The 16,441-nt window shown below is 39.5% G+C and overlaps 1 protein-coding gene across 1 annotated transcript in view; it reads right to left on the reverse strand.

The window, feature by feature from the left end:
- TRPM6 (transient receptor potential cation channel subfamily M member 6) overlaps positions 1 to 16,441 on the reverse strand; it is a 121,993-nt gene that overhangs the window by 37,520 nt on the left and 68,032 nt on the right. Inside the window, 7 exon segments of the mRNA XM_032805269.2 lie at positions 60 to 192; positions 5,097 to 5,296; positions 6,829 to 6,943; positions 7,635 to 7,809; positions 10,696 to 10,947; positions 14,366 to 14,494; positions 16,132 to 16,272. Coding sequence (XP_032661160.2) covers positions 60 to 192; positions 5,097 to 5,296; positions 6,829 to 6,943; positions 7,635 to 7,809; positions 10,696 to 10,947; positions 14,366 to 14,494; positions 16,132 to 16,272 — 1,145 coding nt within the window.

Raw genomic sequence — 16,441 nt, forward strand, 5'->3', positions numbered from 1 at the left:
AGCCAACAATCTTTTATACCCATTCTAGGTAGGTTTCAGCAGCAGCAAACCCCTCATACCTTTCTGATGTTACACGGATCCTTTCACTGGCACTGGAATTCAAACTTTCATTCTTTTCATGAAAGTACCTCTCCACACACTGCTCCTCAAACTCATGAAGTTTCTTTAAGTCCTCATCACTCAGGTAGAGTTCTAAACAAATAAGATGATAGCTGGTACCAAACATACTGACAGAGAAATTCATTTGTCCTACTTCACTAAAAAAGAAAGAAACTGTTAAAATATATTTCCTTTAATTTCTTGAAACTGTGCTTATATATGGAAACTAGTGATATGTGTACATTCCAAACGTGCGTATATGTGCTTTATAGCATGTCTCAATCCAAAGAGAGAAAGGGCAGCTGATATAAGCCCTCTTGTATGTTGACCCATGTTATAAGAAGATTTGAAAATGCACAGCCAAATAACTCATCTTAAAGATACTTTTCCTCTCCAGTATTTTCATGCACTATGTTTATATAGTTATACCTAATAACCAATACTTTCCACTATACGACTTACTTATGAGGCTCTTCTTTCATATGACTGCTCTACCTTGTCTCAAAACATTCTAAAGAGAACTTACACCAGATACAGCAACCATGGCTCTTTCAAACATTCGGTGTGATAAATGGTCATGGAGTTATTTTTCACTCAATTGCTTTCAAACATTCATATGTATACAAATATTAACCAAGGGATATTGCAATACATATTTAATGTACAACTCCAGATACATGTAACAAGCTTGGCATGCTTTGAGACTATTCTTACAGTAGACCAATAAAAGATTTTTTCACAAAATTGGTAAAGTCAAATCTACTGCTAAAACATGTAAACGATATCAAGGAATTAGTCTCCGGAGAACTTCTCTTCAGGATATATCACTGTTTTCTTCTCCATATCTTCCAAATTCATTTTTTTCCAGCAACTTCAAAGTGGATTTCAATGCTCCAGAGATACGTTTCTTCATGTATTGGGATTCTCAGATTTGGGAACTATAATATCTCTGTTCACACAATGCATTTGGCAAAAAAATTCTTTAAAAAAATAGACCTAAATTCCTATCACTTGGTCTTCAAATTCTCTTTTGCCATTGTCTTTAGCAACTATACTGCAATGGACAGCATTTGTCAGCAGTTACCACATAGTGGTTTCTGAGATACCAAAGTTTCCCTCTACATTGTGGTAACTGTGCGGAAACTGTGAAGCAAAGGTTAGCAACGGTTGACATTAAAAGATTTTTTTGTGTCTTTGTAATACATGGTACATCCTCTATTGGAGTACTACATTCTTCTTTGCAGTGGACTGTGCTCAGTAATCTAATAGATCCTTCCCATGATCTTTCTGCGCTTGTCTGGATGATTCCACTTACCATGCCTTTGTATATGCATTTATTTTCCATTGGGTGGCACTGTTTCCCTATGTCCTGGGTAGGCAATGATCTACACAACTTTCACTTGATGCAGAAAAAACTTACCAAGCTGTTTTGGATGTAGTTTTGGTTTGTAAGCAAATTCAAACACCTGAAATAACTATCTGAAAAAAATGTGTGAAGCCAAGTCAATAGCCTCTCTATTCAAAGAACCTTTAAGTGAGCTAAACAGCTCTTTTAGGTTTTCTATGCCCTACAAACAAGCTGTCCCATGTGCCAGTTTACTCACTTCTGGCATGCAAATATTCCAGAGGAACATTACTACTCCAAAGGAATGATGCTGCATCCTTCCACAGCACAGGAGCTGAAACAAGGACTAGCAGTGAAGTGGTCAAACTCTAACTACTTAATCCTGAATATGGAGTCAGTTATCAGCTCTGATCATGACTGATATCTTTAGGGATACATCTTCAGCACAGCAAGCACAGATAAGCAATAACCTGGGATGTGTTTGTGAAACACCCCGTTATAAGCATAAAGAATGCATACTGCAATGCACCGTATTCCAAAAAGTATAAAGTTGTCCATTACTGTGGAGTAGAGCATCCTGGAGCTAAGTAACATCAACATTAGCATCTAATTTGAAGAGGATATTTTGAATGTGGGCAGGAAACTACCTAGGCAGGAACGTTCTGTTACTTATATTGTTCATTTGCATAACCAAATCTTTTGAATAGTTTCATTTTATGGCTTCTTTAAATCTATAAGAAGCTTTTATTTACTCATGCTGAAATAGAGGTCATCAAATGTCATGATTGCCTGATTGCTATAGCAGCAAGAAGGAAAACTCCACCTGTGTACGACATTGCACAACAGGTCAAGTGCATGGGTCAGAAATTACATTCGCTGAAGAATCAGGCATAGATTCCTGACCACTATTAACTATTCGACATCTCTGTCTATTTAGGTATTTATATGACCTCATCATACACGATCTTAGGACCTGAATCATTAATGGATTTTTTCCTCTCAGTACTGAGTATTGTCTTCCTGGGTGAGGTTCTATGGCTTGTATTATGCTAGAGGTCAAACTAGATGGCTACAATGGCCCTGTCTGGATTTCAGATTTATAAATGAAGGTACAATCCTGTGAAGTAAGGACATTTTATCCCAATATTAAAGATGGAGAATTAAACAACTTGTTCAAGATCATGCAGGAAGTCTGTGGCTCAACTGGGTATTGAACCCAGGATTTCTCAGTCTCAACCTAGTGCTATATTCACTAGATTACCCTTCCACCCTAAGTTGTTGGCAGTGACTACACTTGCAAAGCCCCAGACTTGTATTGCTATTTGCATCTGGGGCACATTTACGTGTGCATGTGTAATGTCTTACAGACAGAGTTGCTGGCGCATGGGTTCACTGTGGTGAAACAGTCTGCAAATTGCACAGTATAGATGGCATGCTGGGAAGTTGGTGAAATAAATACTATGTATACTGGGAATGGCAAGTAGTGTGTAGTGGCTGAAGGGGACCACTTTCAGTATGGGCCCAAGCAATGTTATTTTAATTGGCCTATGTGCTGTTTCACACCTTAATTTCCTGTGGTGATACAAATCTTATATCTCCTATCTTTTTTTTTTAATAATGTAACTGAAATATAGGCAAAAGGATGTTTTAAAAGTAGTAACCAAGTTTAGGAATCCTCTCTTAAACCTGGATCTTAAAAACGTAATGGACAGAACTGCTGATCATGATAATATGTTCAAGGCCATTGCATGTGGTATGTAGAGTAATAAACTTGCAATTCATTTGGTTCAGGAAATAGCAGAAATAAAATCAGGGTTTAGCAGAATGCACTTTGGAACAGCTGGTACCCATCACCCAACTCATATCCAAACAAAGCAGTGAGATGGTTATACCAGCATTGCAAAAACAGTTAAGCTATGGTGGGCTATCCTAGAGGAGGTTAGCCTCCAAGCCATGGTTCAGACAGTAAGTTTGTTGCTAATGTGTATACAATTAATAGCCACCATTATGGTCCTAGGAATATGCTGTTGAGTAATACATCTTTAAAACAAACAAAAAGAGAAAGAAATATGATTAAACTGAAAAAGTTGTATCTACAAAAGAAAAAAAGTGTGGACTGTAGATTTATTCTGAACAAGGGCATGCAACAATGAACAAAGTATGCATTCACGGTAGCCTTGTAAATATGTAAAATATGTAGCTAGTAGAAAAGAGAAAGTAGGGCAATAAGCAAGAGATAGCATATGTGCGGCGCATGAACAACTTGTGATCTGTGTCGAGATTGTTTCCCAGAAACTAATGAACCAGTTACAGAGCATCTGATACAAGGTAGAATAGAAGGCACATGTGGCAGTTTGTTTCAGAATGTGCATATAAGCTGATTAATAATTTTATACTCTCTGTGCGTGGTATACACTGTACCCATCCCCACACGAATCTTATCAGCTCCATATAGTTTGACTGTATGCTAATAAATGAACCTCTGAGGGGTTTGGAGTTGAGCTGAGGTCTTGGGAAATGAGTAGATAAGGTCTCAGGGGCTACCACTTGGATATGGTCTCAGAAGCCATCCTAACATACCTCTGAGTGAATAAGGTGTCAGAGGATACCCTAACACACATGAATTAGCAGGGGGGTGGGATGTCCACAGGAAGGAAAGAATAGCAGGAAGCCTTCCTGGCCCTTGAAACAGAGACAATGAACTTTGGGGTGATATGATGGAGCAAAAAGACATTTGAGTTGTCTTTCACTTGAGGGATTCAAGAATCCAGAGCTCTTGAAAACACAGAACATTTGATCCTTCAACCAAGAAGGTTGAAGTCTTTGGGAACCAAATATAGGTGAGGTAAAGATTGTAACTTCCTGAAATTAATTTTTAATCTTATAAGTGTATTTTTACTTTTGTTTGCTTGTAACCCAGTCTACCTTTATTCCTTATATTTGGTATCACCTACTTTTGTTAAATAAACTTAGTTTCATTTTACTATAAACCATTTCAATGTTGTGATTGAAATAAGAGTGTTGTCAAACCCCAGTTAAATTAGTGAGCTGTAGTGTATTGTCTCCTTAAAGGAGCAAGGAACTTAATAATGTCTGTCAATGTTCCAGGAGAGGACTGGTCAGCCCTGGGAGATTCAGGAGTTGAAGTTCACTGACTGTTGCCAGCAAGGAAAGGTTTGGACTGGTAGAATCAGGGAGTTGCCACAAAAGTTATCAGTACCAAAAAAATCTCACTTGCTCAGGCAAAGGGGGTAATACTGTAACACACAGTTCTGGGAACCTCAGCAGATTGTCACACCAGCAGATGGTATGGGGGAAATTCAGAACTGGGGTGGTGTTGGGCTTACTCTGCAAAAAGTAACTGGATGGTGGAAGCCAGGGTGTGACCTACATACTTGTATGTGGGCTGTTAGCATCAGGGCTGTGAGGCACAGCAGCATAGCATTTAAGGCACCCAGAGTTGCAGGGCAGGTGGTGACACAACCCCTTTCTGGACTCGGCTGATAGCCAAATTAGGTCTTACAGTACAAACCTCAGGAAGTGTCCCTTTCACTATCAAGCCCTCTATCAAGGCTAGCAAAACATCCCTGATCGCTTAGGGATTCCTGTAGGCCCCCCAGCAGAAGGTCTGGAAAACCTGCCCTTTGCTTACTTAGTCCAACATCGCCTTCCTCTTGATCCAGCTCATTTGGGGGACGATGGTGGCAGATGTGGTTTATGAGGAGGCCAATGTGGCTCAGAATGATGAAAGGTGGTGGCAGCCATGGCTTCTCATAATACGTCATGATGTAGCGGTAACGGTTATATTTCCAGAGCTTGTTTGATATGGATTTCATATCATAATAAACATTACTGTAAAACAGAGAGGGGAAGAAAGAGAGAGCTTCATGTCAGGAACACATGATAACACAAGATGCCTGTCTCCAGATACACTGCACTATTGAAACAAAGGGCCCAATTCTAAAATGGGGTAAATCAGTTTAGCAACTTTGATTTAACAAAGCAGCAGCAGGTAGAGGCAGACAACGCAAAAAGGCTGACATTTTCAAAACTGCCTCACAGATTTGGACATCCTATTCCCATTAAAATTAATGGGAATTGTGCATCATACCCACTGAGGTGGTTTTGAAAATCTCAACCACAGTGTTTCAAGTTCCCTCCTCCCTGTCAAATAATCTCAAGAATTCAACACTGCCTCAATATCTGAACTGGATTAAATGTCGTAATCAGGACTAGCAGCTGGGGAAATCGTTGTAACAAAACAATGCTGCAGAATGGAAATTGTTCTTCAGTACTAGTTCCTCCACTTCCCTTTCCATGTCTCCTTCCACCAACACCCTACAGCAGACAGCAGCAGTTCAAAAGGCTTTCCTGCAAAGGGTTCTTTGGAGTCAGTATCACTGATAAAGTTGGCACTGAAAAAACATCCAACAGTTTATTGTACAACAACAGGCCAATGCTCTGGAAAGTGACCTTCAGTCTTGAGGCACAACTTTCATTTCAATCTATTTATAACTTCCTTGTTGCACCTGGCTCTTGAAGACCCAAAAGTGAATCATAACAACAACACCAGTTCTGTTTTTGAGAGAATAATTAGATGTACTGCCAAGTCTGTACTGAGGATAACCAATTTTTGTCCAATGAGAAAGAAACCAAACTGCAGAAAAGTTGGGTTTAGCACATCGTTGCTACTGAAGATTTAAATATAGAAATAATTCACACTGCAATTTCACAGCTATATATGAAAAAGAAATCCATGCCTTGCCACAATTTCAGCACAGGAATTTCTGTTTGGGAATGGAAACAAAGACGGATGTTGATCATTCAATTGCCTTGAACTCTAATCATTGCATTTCTTCAAGTTGATTTTTTTTTTAATCTATGGCTGAGAATAGATTTGAAAGAATTTCTCCACTGAAAAATTGAAACTATAGAATAAAAAAAAAATATTAAACTGTTTAGAAGGTTTGGATTGTTCTTCACTGTATTTCTCTTTTGCATTAACTGTCAGGAGAAACTGACCTCAGTGCAATGGAGGGCTCTCCAGGAAGCCTCTTATTAAAATTCCACCATCAAACTGGAAGAGAAATTGGGGTGATTACTCTATCTTTGATGGCACTTCCCATCTCTGGATGCAAAGGATGCCAGAGATGATTTACCCTATGATTCTTAAAAATAATTATTAAAATCCGCATTTTTTATTTAAGGTGGATTAGACTGCACCAAAATGACAGAAACCTCCACCTGTCTACAAGCACAAGTACACCCTGGAAGTTAGGGGTTTATCATAGTCTAAAGGGGGGACTTTTGTTGGCACCTCCTGTAGAAATATCTGTAGCATAGCCACTGGTTTGGTTTTTCAACAACATATCATTGGTACCTACTTAAAGAAAGCAATCAGCAAGTTGACCATGATGATGTACTGTACAAAGAGGTATACAGCTTGGAGGAATGGCGTCAGGAAGGACCCAGGAGGGCAGTCTTCATTTAATTCACAAGCTTCACAGAAAGGAAATGAAAACCACAGTTATCACATAAATCAGCACAGCCATGGTAGGTTAATATTTAATACATGTTTCATTCTAGAAGGTCAGATCTCATCTGGTGTAAAGCAAGGAAACCCTAGTGACTTTAGAGGATCTGTGCTAGTTTATACCAACTGAGCAGTTTTCCCTTTGTTTTTAAGAAAAATCTTAGATCTCTTCAGATCACAAATCAACAAACGTTTGTTTGTTACAGGTTTTTGTGGGGGGCTGCTTGGGTAGATGGGGGGGGTTGATGTTTTGAGTGTAATTCTTGCTGTGGTGAAAAGGCTCTGCAGTATTTATTCAAGATGGTCAGATTTTGGATTGACTCAATCTCCTCCAGAAATTCATTCCAAAGCAGGTTCTCGTGAATGAAAAATGCTTTGTCACTAGCTCCCACATGCTCTGTCATGGGCTTTGTGACTTCATTTACAAGGTCAAATGAGAGGCTCTAAAGCCGATTTAACAAAGATCCTAAAGGGAATATTCTCCTTTCTGATCATGCATGGTATAGCCAGATAACATAAGATGCACCACTGAAACCAACATGCTTTGAGGAAGTATGGACTTTATAGTTTGCCCAAGCTGTATGGCCCAAATCCAGCAAAGCACTTAAGCACGTACTTAACTTTAAGCACATTAGTAGTCCCATCAAGATCACTTACCATCTATTTCTCCAGCATAGACCTCACCAAACATCATCCAATAGGGTTGGAATACAATATCTCGTGCGAGAGTCCAGGTGGGAGGCTCTTCTGGAGAAAGGATCGCCTTTCGTGATACCCCAAAACTCAGCAACACTATTGCCATCATAATCACAATATAGAACATGTTTGCTGTCTGCATGGAAAAATGAAATACAGATAGCTGTATTAAAATAGTAATATTCATTCTGAGTGGGAGTACAAATCACAGCTTTCACACATATGTATTTCAATAATAAGGAATGAAAACTAAATAAATTCTTTGCATTGGTCTTTATGGGTGAGGATGAGAGGGAGATTCCCAAACCTGAGCCATTCTTTTTAGGTGATAAATCTGAGGAACTGTCCCAGATTGAGGTGTTATTAGAGGAGGTTATGGAATAAATTGATAAACTAAACAATAATAAGTCACCAGGACCAGATGGTATTCACCCAAGAGTTCTGAAGGAATTCAAATGTGAAATTGCAGAGCTACTAACTGTGGTATATAAGCTATCATTTTAATCAGCTTCTGTACCAGATGACTGGAGGATAGCTAATGTGACACCAATTTTTTAAAAAGGCTCCAGAAGTGATCTTGGTAATTATAGTCCTGTAAGCCTGACCAGGCAAACTGGTTGAAACTATAGTAAAGAATGGAATTGTTAGACACATAGGTGTACATTATTTGTTGGGGAAGAGTCAACATGGTTTTGTAAAGGGAAATCGTGCCTCACTAATTTACTAGAATTTTTGAGGGGGTCAACAAGTGTGGACAAGTGTGACCCAGTGGATATAGTGTACTTAGATTTTCAAAAAGCCTTTGACAAGGTCTCTCATGAGAGGCTCTTAAGCAAAGTAAGTTGTCATGGGATAAAAGGGAAGGTCCTCTCCTGAACCGGTGGCTGGTTAAAATATAGTAAACAAAGGATAGGAATAAATGGTCAGTTTTCGGAATGGAGAGAAGTAAATAGTGGTGTCCCCCAGGAGTCTGTACTGGGACTAGTCATATTCAACATACTCAGGAACAATCTGGAAAAAGGGGTAAACAGGGAAGTGGCAAAATTTGAAGATGATACAAAACTACTCAAGATATTTAAGTCCAAAGCAGACTGTGAAGAGTTACAAAGGGATCTCACAAAACTGTGTGATGGGGCAACAAAATGGCAGATGAAATTCAGCGTTGATAAATGCAAAGTAATGCATATTGGAAAACATAATCCCAACTATACATTTAAATGATGGGGTCTAAATTAGCTGTTACCACTCAAGAAAGATCTCAAAGTCATTGTGGATAGTCCCCTGAAAACATCCACTCCATATGCAACAGCTGCCAAAAAAGGTAACAAAATGTTGGGAATCATTAAGAAAAGGACAGATAATAACACAGAAAATATCATATTGCCTCTGTATAAATCTATGGTGTGATCACATCTTGAATACTGCATGCAGATGTGGTTGGACCATCTCAGAAAAGATATATTGGAATTGGAAAGTGTACAGAAAAGGGCAACAAAAATTATTAGGGGTCTGGAACTGCTTCCATATGAGAAGAGATTAATAAGACAGGGACTTTTCAGTTTGGAAAAGAGATGCCTAAGGCAGAATATGATAGAGGTCTATAAAATTATGACTGGTATGGAGAATAGGGTTGCCAACCCTCCAGGATTGGCCTGAAGTCTCCAGGAATTCAAAATTAATCTTTTATTAAAGATTATGTCATGTGATGAAATCTTCAGGAATACAGCCAATCAAAATTGACAACCCTAGACTGGAAAAAGTAAATAAGGAAGTGCTATTTACTCCTTCTCATAACATAAGAACTAGGGGTCCCCAGATAAAATTAATAGGCAGCAGGTTTAAAACAAAAGGAAATATTTCTTCACAAAGCACACAATCAACCTGTGGAACTCCTTGCTAGAAGACGTTGTGAAGACCAAGACTATAATGGGGTTAAAAAAAGAACTAGATAATTTCATGGAGGGTAGGTCCATCAATGGCTATTAGCCGGGATGGGCAGGGATGGTGTCCCTAGCCTCTGCTGCCAGAAGCTGGGAATGGGCAACAGGGGATGAATCACTTGATGATTACCTGTTCTGCTCATTCTCTCTGGAGCACCCAGCATCAGCCACTGTCAGAAGACAGGATACTGGCCTAGATGGACCTTTAGTCTGATCCAATATGTGCATTCTTATGTTTTTATGTAATATCATCATTTCTTCAGGAGAGGGAAGTCCAGGTTTTATTTCCATAAATTGGCTTGGCCTTATTATCCCCTAGAGGTGAAATTCATGCCACTTCAGAGAGCCAGTATGAGGCCTACCGATCACTCAAGTCCTTCTTAAATGTGTAAGTGGCAGTGGCGGCTCCAGGCACCAGTGCTCCAAGAATGTGCCTGGGGCGGCAAGACGTGGGGCAGTAGTCTGCCCATCCCTGCGAGGGCGGCAGTCAGGCTGCCTTTGGTGGAATGCCTGTGGGAGTCCCGCAGTTCCATGGATTCAGTGGCAATTCAGCAGCAGGTACGCCGAAGCCGCGTACCCACCTTTTCTTGCTCTCTGTATGTGCATATATATCTCCTCAATATATGTTCCATTCTATGCATCCAAAGAAGGGGGCTGTAGCCCACAAAAGCTTATGCTCAAATAAATTTGTTAGTCTCTAAGGTGCCACAAGTACTCCTGTTCTTTTTCTAAGGTACTAAGTCACTGTCTGCCACAGCTAGAGAGGATTTGTTTGTTTGTTTGTTTTTTCCTCACTGTTTATCAGAAAGCTCAGCTAAAATGCAGCCTTTCTCTAAGGAACCAAGAGAAAATGACTTCTGTGGATAAATTCAAATAATGAACAAATTAGCAAAAACTGTGTTCTGATCATGGGCAACTTACCATCAGAAAGAGAGGCACAACTTGTTGGTAAAATACTTATGAATTATTAGTCCCGCTCTAGTCTGGCCACCACTCCCTTTTGTGTCCATTTCTGAACTTTACTCGTCCACCATATTAGGTGTCATAAGAGCAAAAATGCTACCCTGCAGTCAAATACTCACCATTTTCCCAATCATCATCAGATATGGGCCTGCATGTTGATTTACAGCAAAGAAGTCAAGGAGCCGAGCATACCAAAATATTATATCCAAGCAGTAAATTAGCCTCCCTGCTGTTTGAACAGGAGGGTCAACCCAGCGTAAGCCAAAACCAATCACAAACAGGATGATAGCTATGGAATCAGTGAAGTTCCAGTACTCATAAATCCACACCTTCACCTTTTGGCTGAACTTTTCTGGCTCTGAAATAAATATCTAAAAAGAAAGTGGGAAAAAAAATAATAATAGAGGCCAATAAAACCCTCACCCTTCAGTCCCCACCCTTCTGAACCATCAATTGGTACATGGAAATACTTGATTTATGACAAATTTTTACAGTGAAAGTTCACAAGGTCAGTGCTCTGCAATTCCATGATTGCTGGAATTTGAAATGAAACAGCAATGATCATAGCGCTCAAGAACCCCTCTTGCCACACCAAATAGATTAGCTCTCACTATTGAGAAATGAATTCTACTTCTTAATTCATTCACTGAGGAATATATTCCATAGCAGAAAAGACAGTAAGCAGTATACAATTGTAAAGCATGTGTATTTTTTTGTAAACAACTATGGGGTTTGTTTGAAGGAGAAATGGTCATGACCTACAGAAACTCTTTCAAAAGCCCCACAGTCATGGAAAATATTAGCCCAACCCTGCTGACATGAAAGTAATTAATGTGTTTTAGTTTAGATCTGAAATACAAAATAAGATCTCTGTATGCAGACTCTGAAAAGGGAATGTTGGAAACTGGGAAGGTAGAGACTGAACTGTTTGCTTCTTGAACTGTAAGAGTGCCCCAAAGGGATTTTCAGCTTCACTAAGCAAATGTGTGAAGTGGAATCTTTGGAAGACCATAAATAAGACCTTTACACATTGCACGACTGAGGCCAATTATGCATTGCTATGGAAGATCAAACTGATAAGGAGCAAATAAAAGATTTTGAGATGTTAGGCCCTGATCCTGCAAGAATTTACTCATATGAGTAACTTCATGTAAATGACAAATCCCATTGAACTCAGTGGGACTACTCACATGTGCACAACTACTTACATGACTATTTGCAAAGATCTGGCCCTAAGGCTGGAATAGTTCCTTGATACAATCTAGAGAAACACTTCTGAACAGTCAAACATAACAAGGCCCTGAGGAATCAATCAGTTGCATGTGTAAGACACAGTGTTACTTTTCCGGTAGACCAGAACTGGTATATGGACTAAGAAACTCTTCTGTAAGTCCCGTTTAATAGTCTTGATTGACATGCTTCTGAACCCACAAACAAGATGTGCCATAGCACAACTGTGACCTCTGAGACACTTGGTATTTCATACTGTGATTTTTTTTTAAATCAGATAACTCTTTTGTGTCCTTTTGTCATTTTTAACCTCATATCCAGTCATGTAGCTTCCACATCTGTTCCAGGATACGTCTACACTACCTGCCGGATCAGCAGATAGTGATAGATTTAATCATGTCTAGACACGATAAAATCGATCCCCAATCGCTCTGTCGTCGACTCCAGAACTCCACTGTGGCGAGAGGCAGAAGCGGAGTTGATGGGGGAGTGGCAGCAGTCAACTCACAGCCGTCCTCATGGCCAAGTAAATTGACCTAAGATATGCCAACTTCAGCTACACTATTTGGGTAGCTGAAGTTGCATATCTTACATCGACCTACCCCCCCTAGTGTAGATCTAGCCCCAGACTCCATTTTCTACTCTAGATTTGGACTTCCCTTTGAAAGCCTAATGTCATCTTCCTCTTTTTGCAGGGGTCACACTTCAAAAGTTTCTTCTGCTGTGAGAGATAATAGTTTTCTAGCAGAATTCTCTACTTTCACTACAAGGAATTGTCTCAAATTGGTAAAATATTTAAAGGTATCCACTATGCTTCCAACGGTAAGTAAAGCATTCCAACATAATATTAAAAATATTTATGGTACTTATTTTTATTTTATTTATATGTTTGTTTTTTGTCTGTTTAGGTAATACTACAGTCAGATGAAGAGAATTTTAGATTATCTGTCTCATCCCATAAAATAACGTGGAAAACATGCCACTGTTTTTGTCACTAAAATCATCTATGGCTTTGGAGTGTAGATTGAACTTATCATAGAGTAATGTGTTTTTTTCACCTAATGGTATATTTGTAGATGTTTCTGTGTGTGAAGTGCCATATTGTCAATTTGGGGAGCTAAAGTCCTCTATGTTTCCACAGAACATAATGCAGTATAAAGAGCTGAAGTGCAAGTTTCCTGGTCTATAATGAATACTTCCTTAGCAGAAAATGTACTACATACTCATTCAAAATTTGGCTTCTAGGCTGAGACATCCACCAGGGATGTCAGTTGATTTAAGCAATCAATTGCAATACATTTTGAATTATTGCTTCATTTTTTCAAAAATCAAAAATCGGTAAAAAAAAAAAAATCTTTGTTTCAAATTTTGAAAAATTTCAACCAACTTTCATTTTTATGTGGGCTCTTCTCCACAGAGACTGGAAGGAGACCTCCAATGTATTTTACAGGCAACAGATCACCAAACAGCTGTTAATTGGTAATAACTTTCAGTCAATGCCACAATTAAAGCAGTGACCTAGAGGTACAATCCATATTCCATTTATCAATTAACCAGTGGCCTAACCCAAGATTTTCAAAAATAGGTGCCTTGATTAAGGCTGTTACCTCCATATTTAGTCATCTAAATAGGTGCATTAATTTTCAAACATGCTGGGCACCTACTAGTTCCCATTAGAGCTGGTAAGGAATTTTTTGGCAACTGTTTTAATTGAAAAATGTCAAATTTGTCAAAACCAAAAAACTGTTGACATAACATTGGTTTTGATAAATCTCATGACTGGACAGGTGGGTTTTTTTTAAAAAGTTTCAGAATAATTTAAATGTTTCATTGCAAGATTTTAGAACAAAAAAATCCAATTTTCCAGTTTGAAATGACTTTTTGTATTGAAATTTAAGCTAATTAAACTAGAGAGAGAGATACCTATCTCATAGAACTGAAAGGTCATTGAGTCCAGCTCCCTGCTTTCACTAGCAGGACCAAGTACTGATTTTGCCCCAGATCCCTAAGTGTCCCCCTCAGGGATTAAACTCACAATCCTGTATTTAGCAGGCCAATGCGCAAACCACTGAGCTATCCCTCCCCCACATAAACTGAAAAGTTATGTGGTGGTTTTTTTTGGTTTTTTTTCTAAAAGGTCAGCATTGAAATGAAACATTTCAAAACTATCAGAATGAAACAACTGACCCAAACCAAAAAAAAAGAAAAAATCAGTTTTTGGTTTGTGAAAATTTTCAAGATTTTGACTTTTTGTCCCAATTTGGGAATGTAAAAATGGTTGAATTCTCAAAAATATTTGAGGAGCAAGAAAACTATTTCCTGTCAAAATATTGTTCCCACTAGCTTAGGTGCCTAAACAGGGATTTAGGAGGCAAAGATTAGGCACCTTTTCTTGGAAACATAGTCTCTAGTTTGTAATTAACTAGGACAACTGAAAAGTAAAGATCATATATTTCTTCTGCTAAACCCTTTGGAAAGGAATCAAAGAATCTGCATTCATTATTTGTCATTTGTCCTCTAGAGATGTAGAGTAGAGAGAGTGGAAAAGGAAGAGCTCACCTCCCTGACTTTCTCAATGGCAGTGGTGAAAATGTAGATAATTACAAGCCACTCTTGCATGCTAGGCCTGGATTCCATCTTCACCAGCACAGTGTAAGTGAACAGCATGAGAAATGCCAAGTACGCCATCTGCAGAACACAAAATACATGTTCCATATGCATAGGTAACTGTGACAAAGAAATTAGAAACTCTCTAGAAACATAGCGAAGAGGAAAACCAAGTGTGCTATACAAAGAAACAAAATTTTGCCAAATTAACGGAACACTATCAAGCACTTGATTCTAAAAATTTCCCGTCAGCCCTTCAGATTGCTATGTCCTTCTGGGGAATGTCCTCCAGAGCTTTATCATCATCATTTTTATTATCTGTACTACCGTCCCCACTTGGGAACTCCACTCATGAACCAGGACCCCATTACAGTAGGTGTTGTACAAGCAGAACAAAAAGACAATCCCTACCCCAAAAAGCTTAGAATCCTAGTAAAAGACAAAAGATAACAGACAGGTGCAGACAGAATGATGGGGAAGTAACAAGGAAATAATTAGCTGATATTATCTCAATAGACCAGATAGACACAGAGTGAGGGAAGAGGTGTAACACATAAGCAGAGTGAACAATGGGATGGCAGCAAATGTTATATTAGCTCTGAGAGACCAGGTTTTTTTGGGCGGGGGGAGCGGGTTACGGGGGAGGAGTCAGTTAGGATGGGATCAGGTAAATGGAAAGAAAAGTGAAGAGAAAAGCATGAGAGGGACAGGGCAGAGGAGATGGGGAAGTTGTGGAGTGAAGCTGAGGTGAGGAAACTGTGGCTATGTCTACTCTTGGAGCTCGGGATGTGATTCCAGCTCGAGAACAAGAAGACACTCACACGAGCTCTCATTGGAGCTAGCACACTGAAGAGAATAGTGTAGCTGCCATACAAATGTATGGGTTTCTTACTCAGGGTGGCTAGCCCATGCTGCCACTCACCGCTGCCTGTGCTACTGGGGCTACCACAAATGTTTTTAGCACACTAACTCATGTCTACACAGGATGGGAATCACTCCAGTAGCTCCAGGTGCAGACATAGCCTGTGAGGGAAGAGAAGGGTCAGCGCAAACAGCTACTCAGCACAGAGCAAAGAAAGTCAGGAAACATTCTACTGTTTTGACTGGCATGTCTTACAGGATGGTTTTTCTGGATGGCTGCTCTCTGCAGTTGTCCCCCAAGGCCACAGGTGGGGAGGAGGGTCAAACCGCCCCCAAGATCTGTGGGTGGGTTGTCTCCCCTGCACAGATCTATGTCCAGAAGGGAGTTGGGGGAGGAGTGTCCCACCACTGGGCTTGGTTTTACCCCTTCCCCTCCCTTAGTACAAGAGTCCCTGCTTTGGCTGCATCTTTAAAAAAAAATGGTCTCTGCTTTACTGCCAAAATATTCAACAGAAGACATGGTAAAAACTACTTTTCCAAGTTATATGCAGCATACATTCAAAAACCACAAAGGCTCCAATCCTGCAATTTACAATATGCAGGCAAAATGCTGCAGCTGTGCAGAACCCCACTAAACTCAAACAAATGTTATGAGCTCATTCTGCTAGTTCTCCAGACCTAAGATTTGTACCTACAATTAATTGTGAGGATGAAAAATGCAGACAGGAGGCACCAAGAGTAGATGCATTTCAGTGGTAGGTGAAGTGATTATTTTATATACATATATATTCCATTAAAGGTGTAACAGATGCTTGAGGCAATATTAATATCTAGTTATTCTTATTGCAATGACCAACCGTATGAAACCAGAACTTGACAATTGGGGCGTTGTAGAATTCATAGACTTTTCTAGTCCTTAGAAGGCTTCCGTGTGCGCTGTTGATGGAAAAGGTCTGGCTTTTGTCTGGTTTCTCGGGTCCCTTTTCTGCATCATAATCCTTTTTCAAAAGGAAACAGAGTTTTAAAGTCAGACAACATGCTGTACGACAAATACAACAATTCAGCCACATTAACAGAAACACAGGGAAACTTGGAAAGGCAACTCTGCAGTAAATGCTGTGTGGTATATGCAGAAACAATTAGCATATCTCAGTCACTGAGACAGTT

This window comes from Chelonoidis abingdonii, chromosome 6, assembly GCF_003597395.2.
Source record: "Chelonoidis abingdonii isolate Lonesome George chromosome 6, CheloAbing_2.0, whole genome shotgun sequence".
Taxonomy (NCBI): Eukaryota; Metazoa; Chordata; order Testudines; family Testudinidae; genus Chelonoidis; species Chelonoidis abingdonii.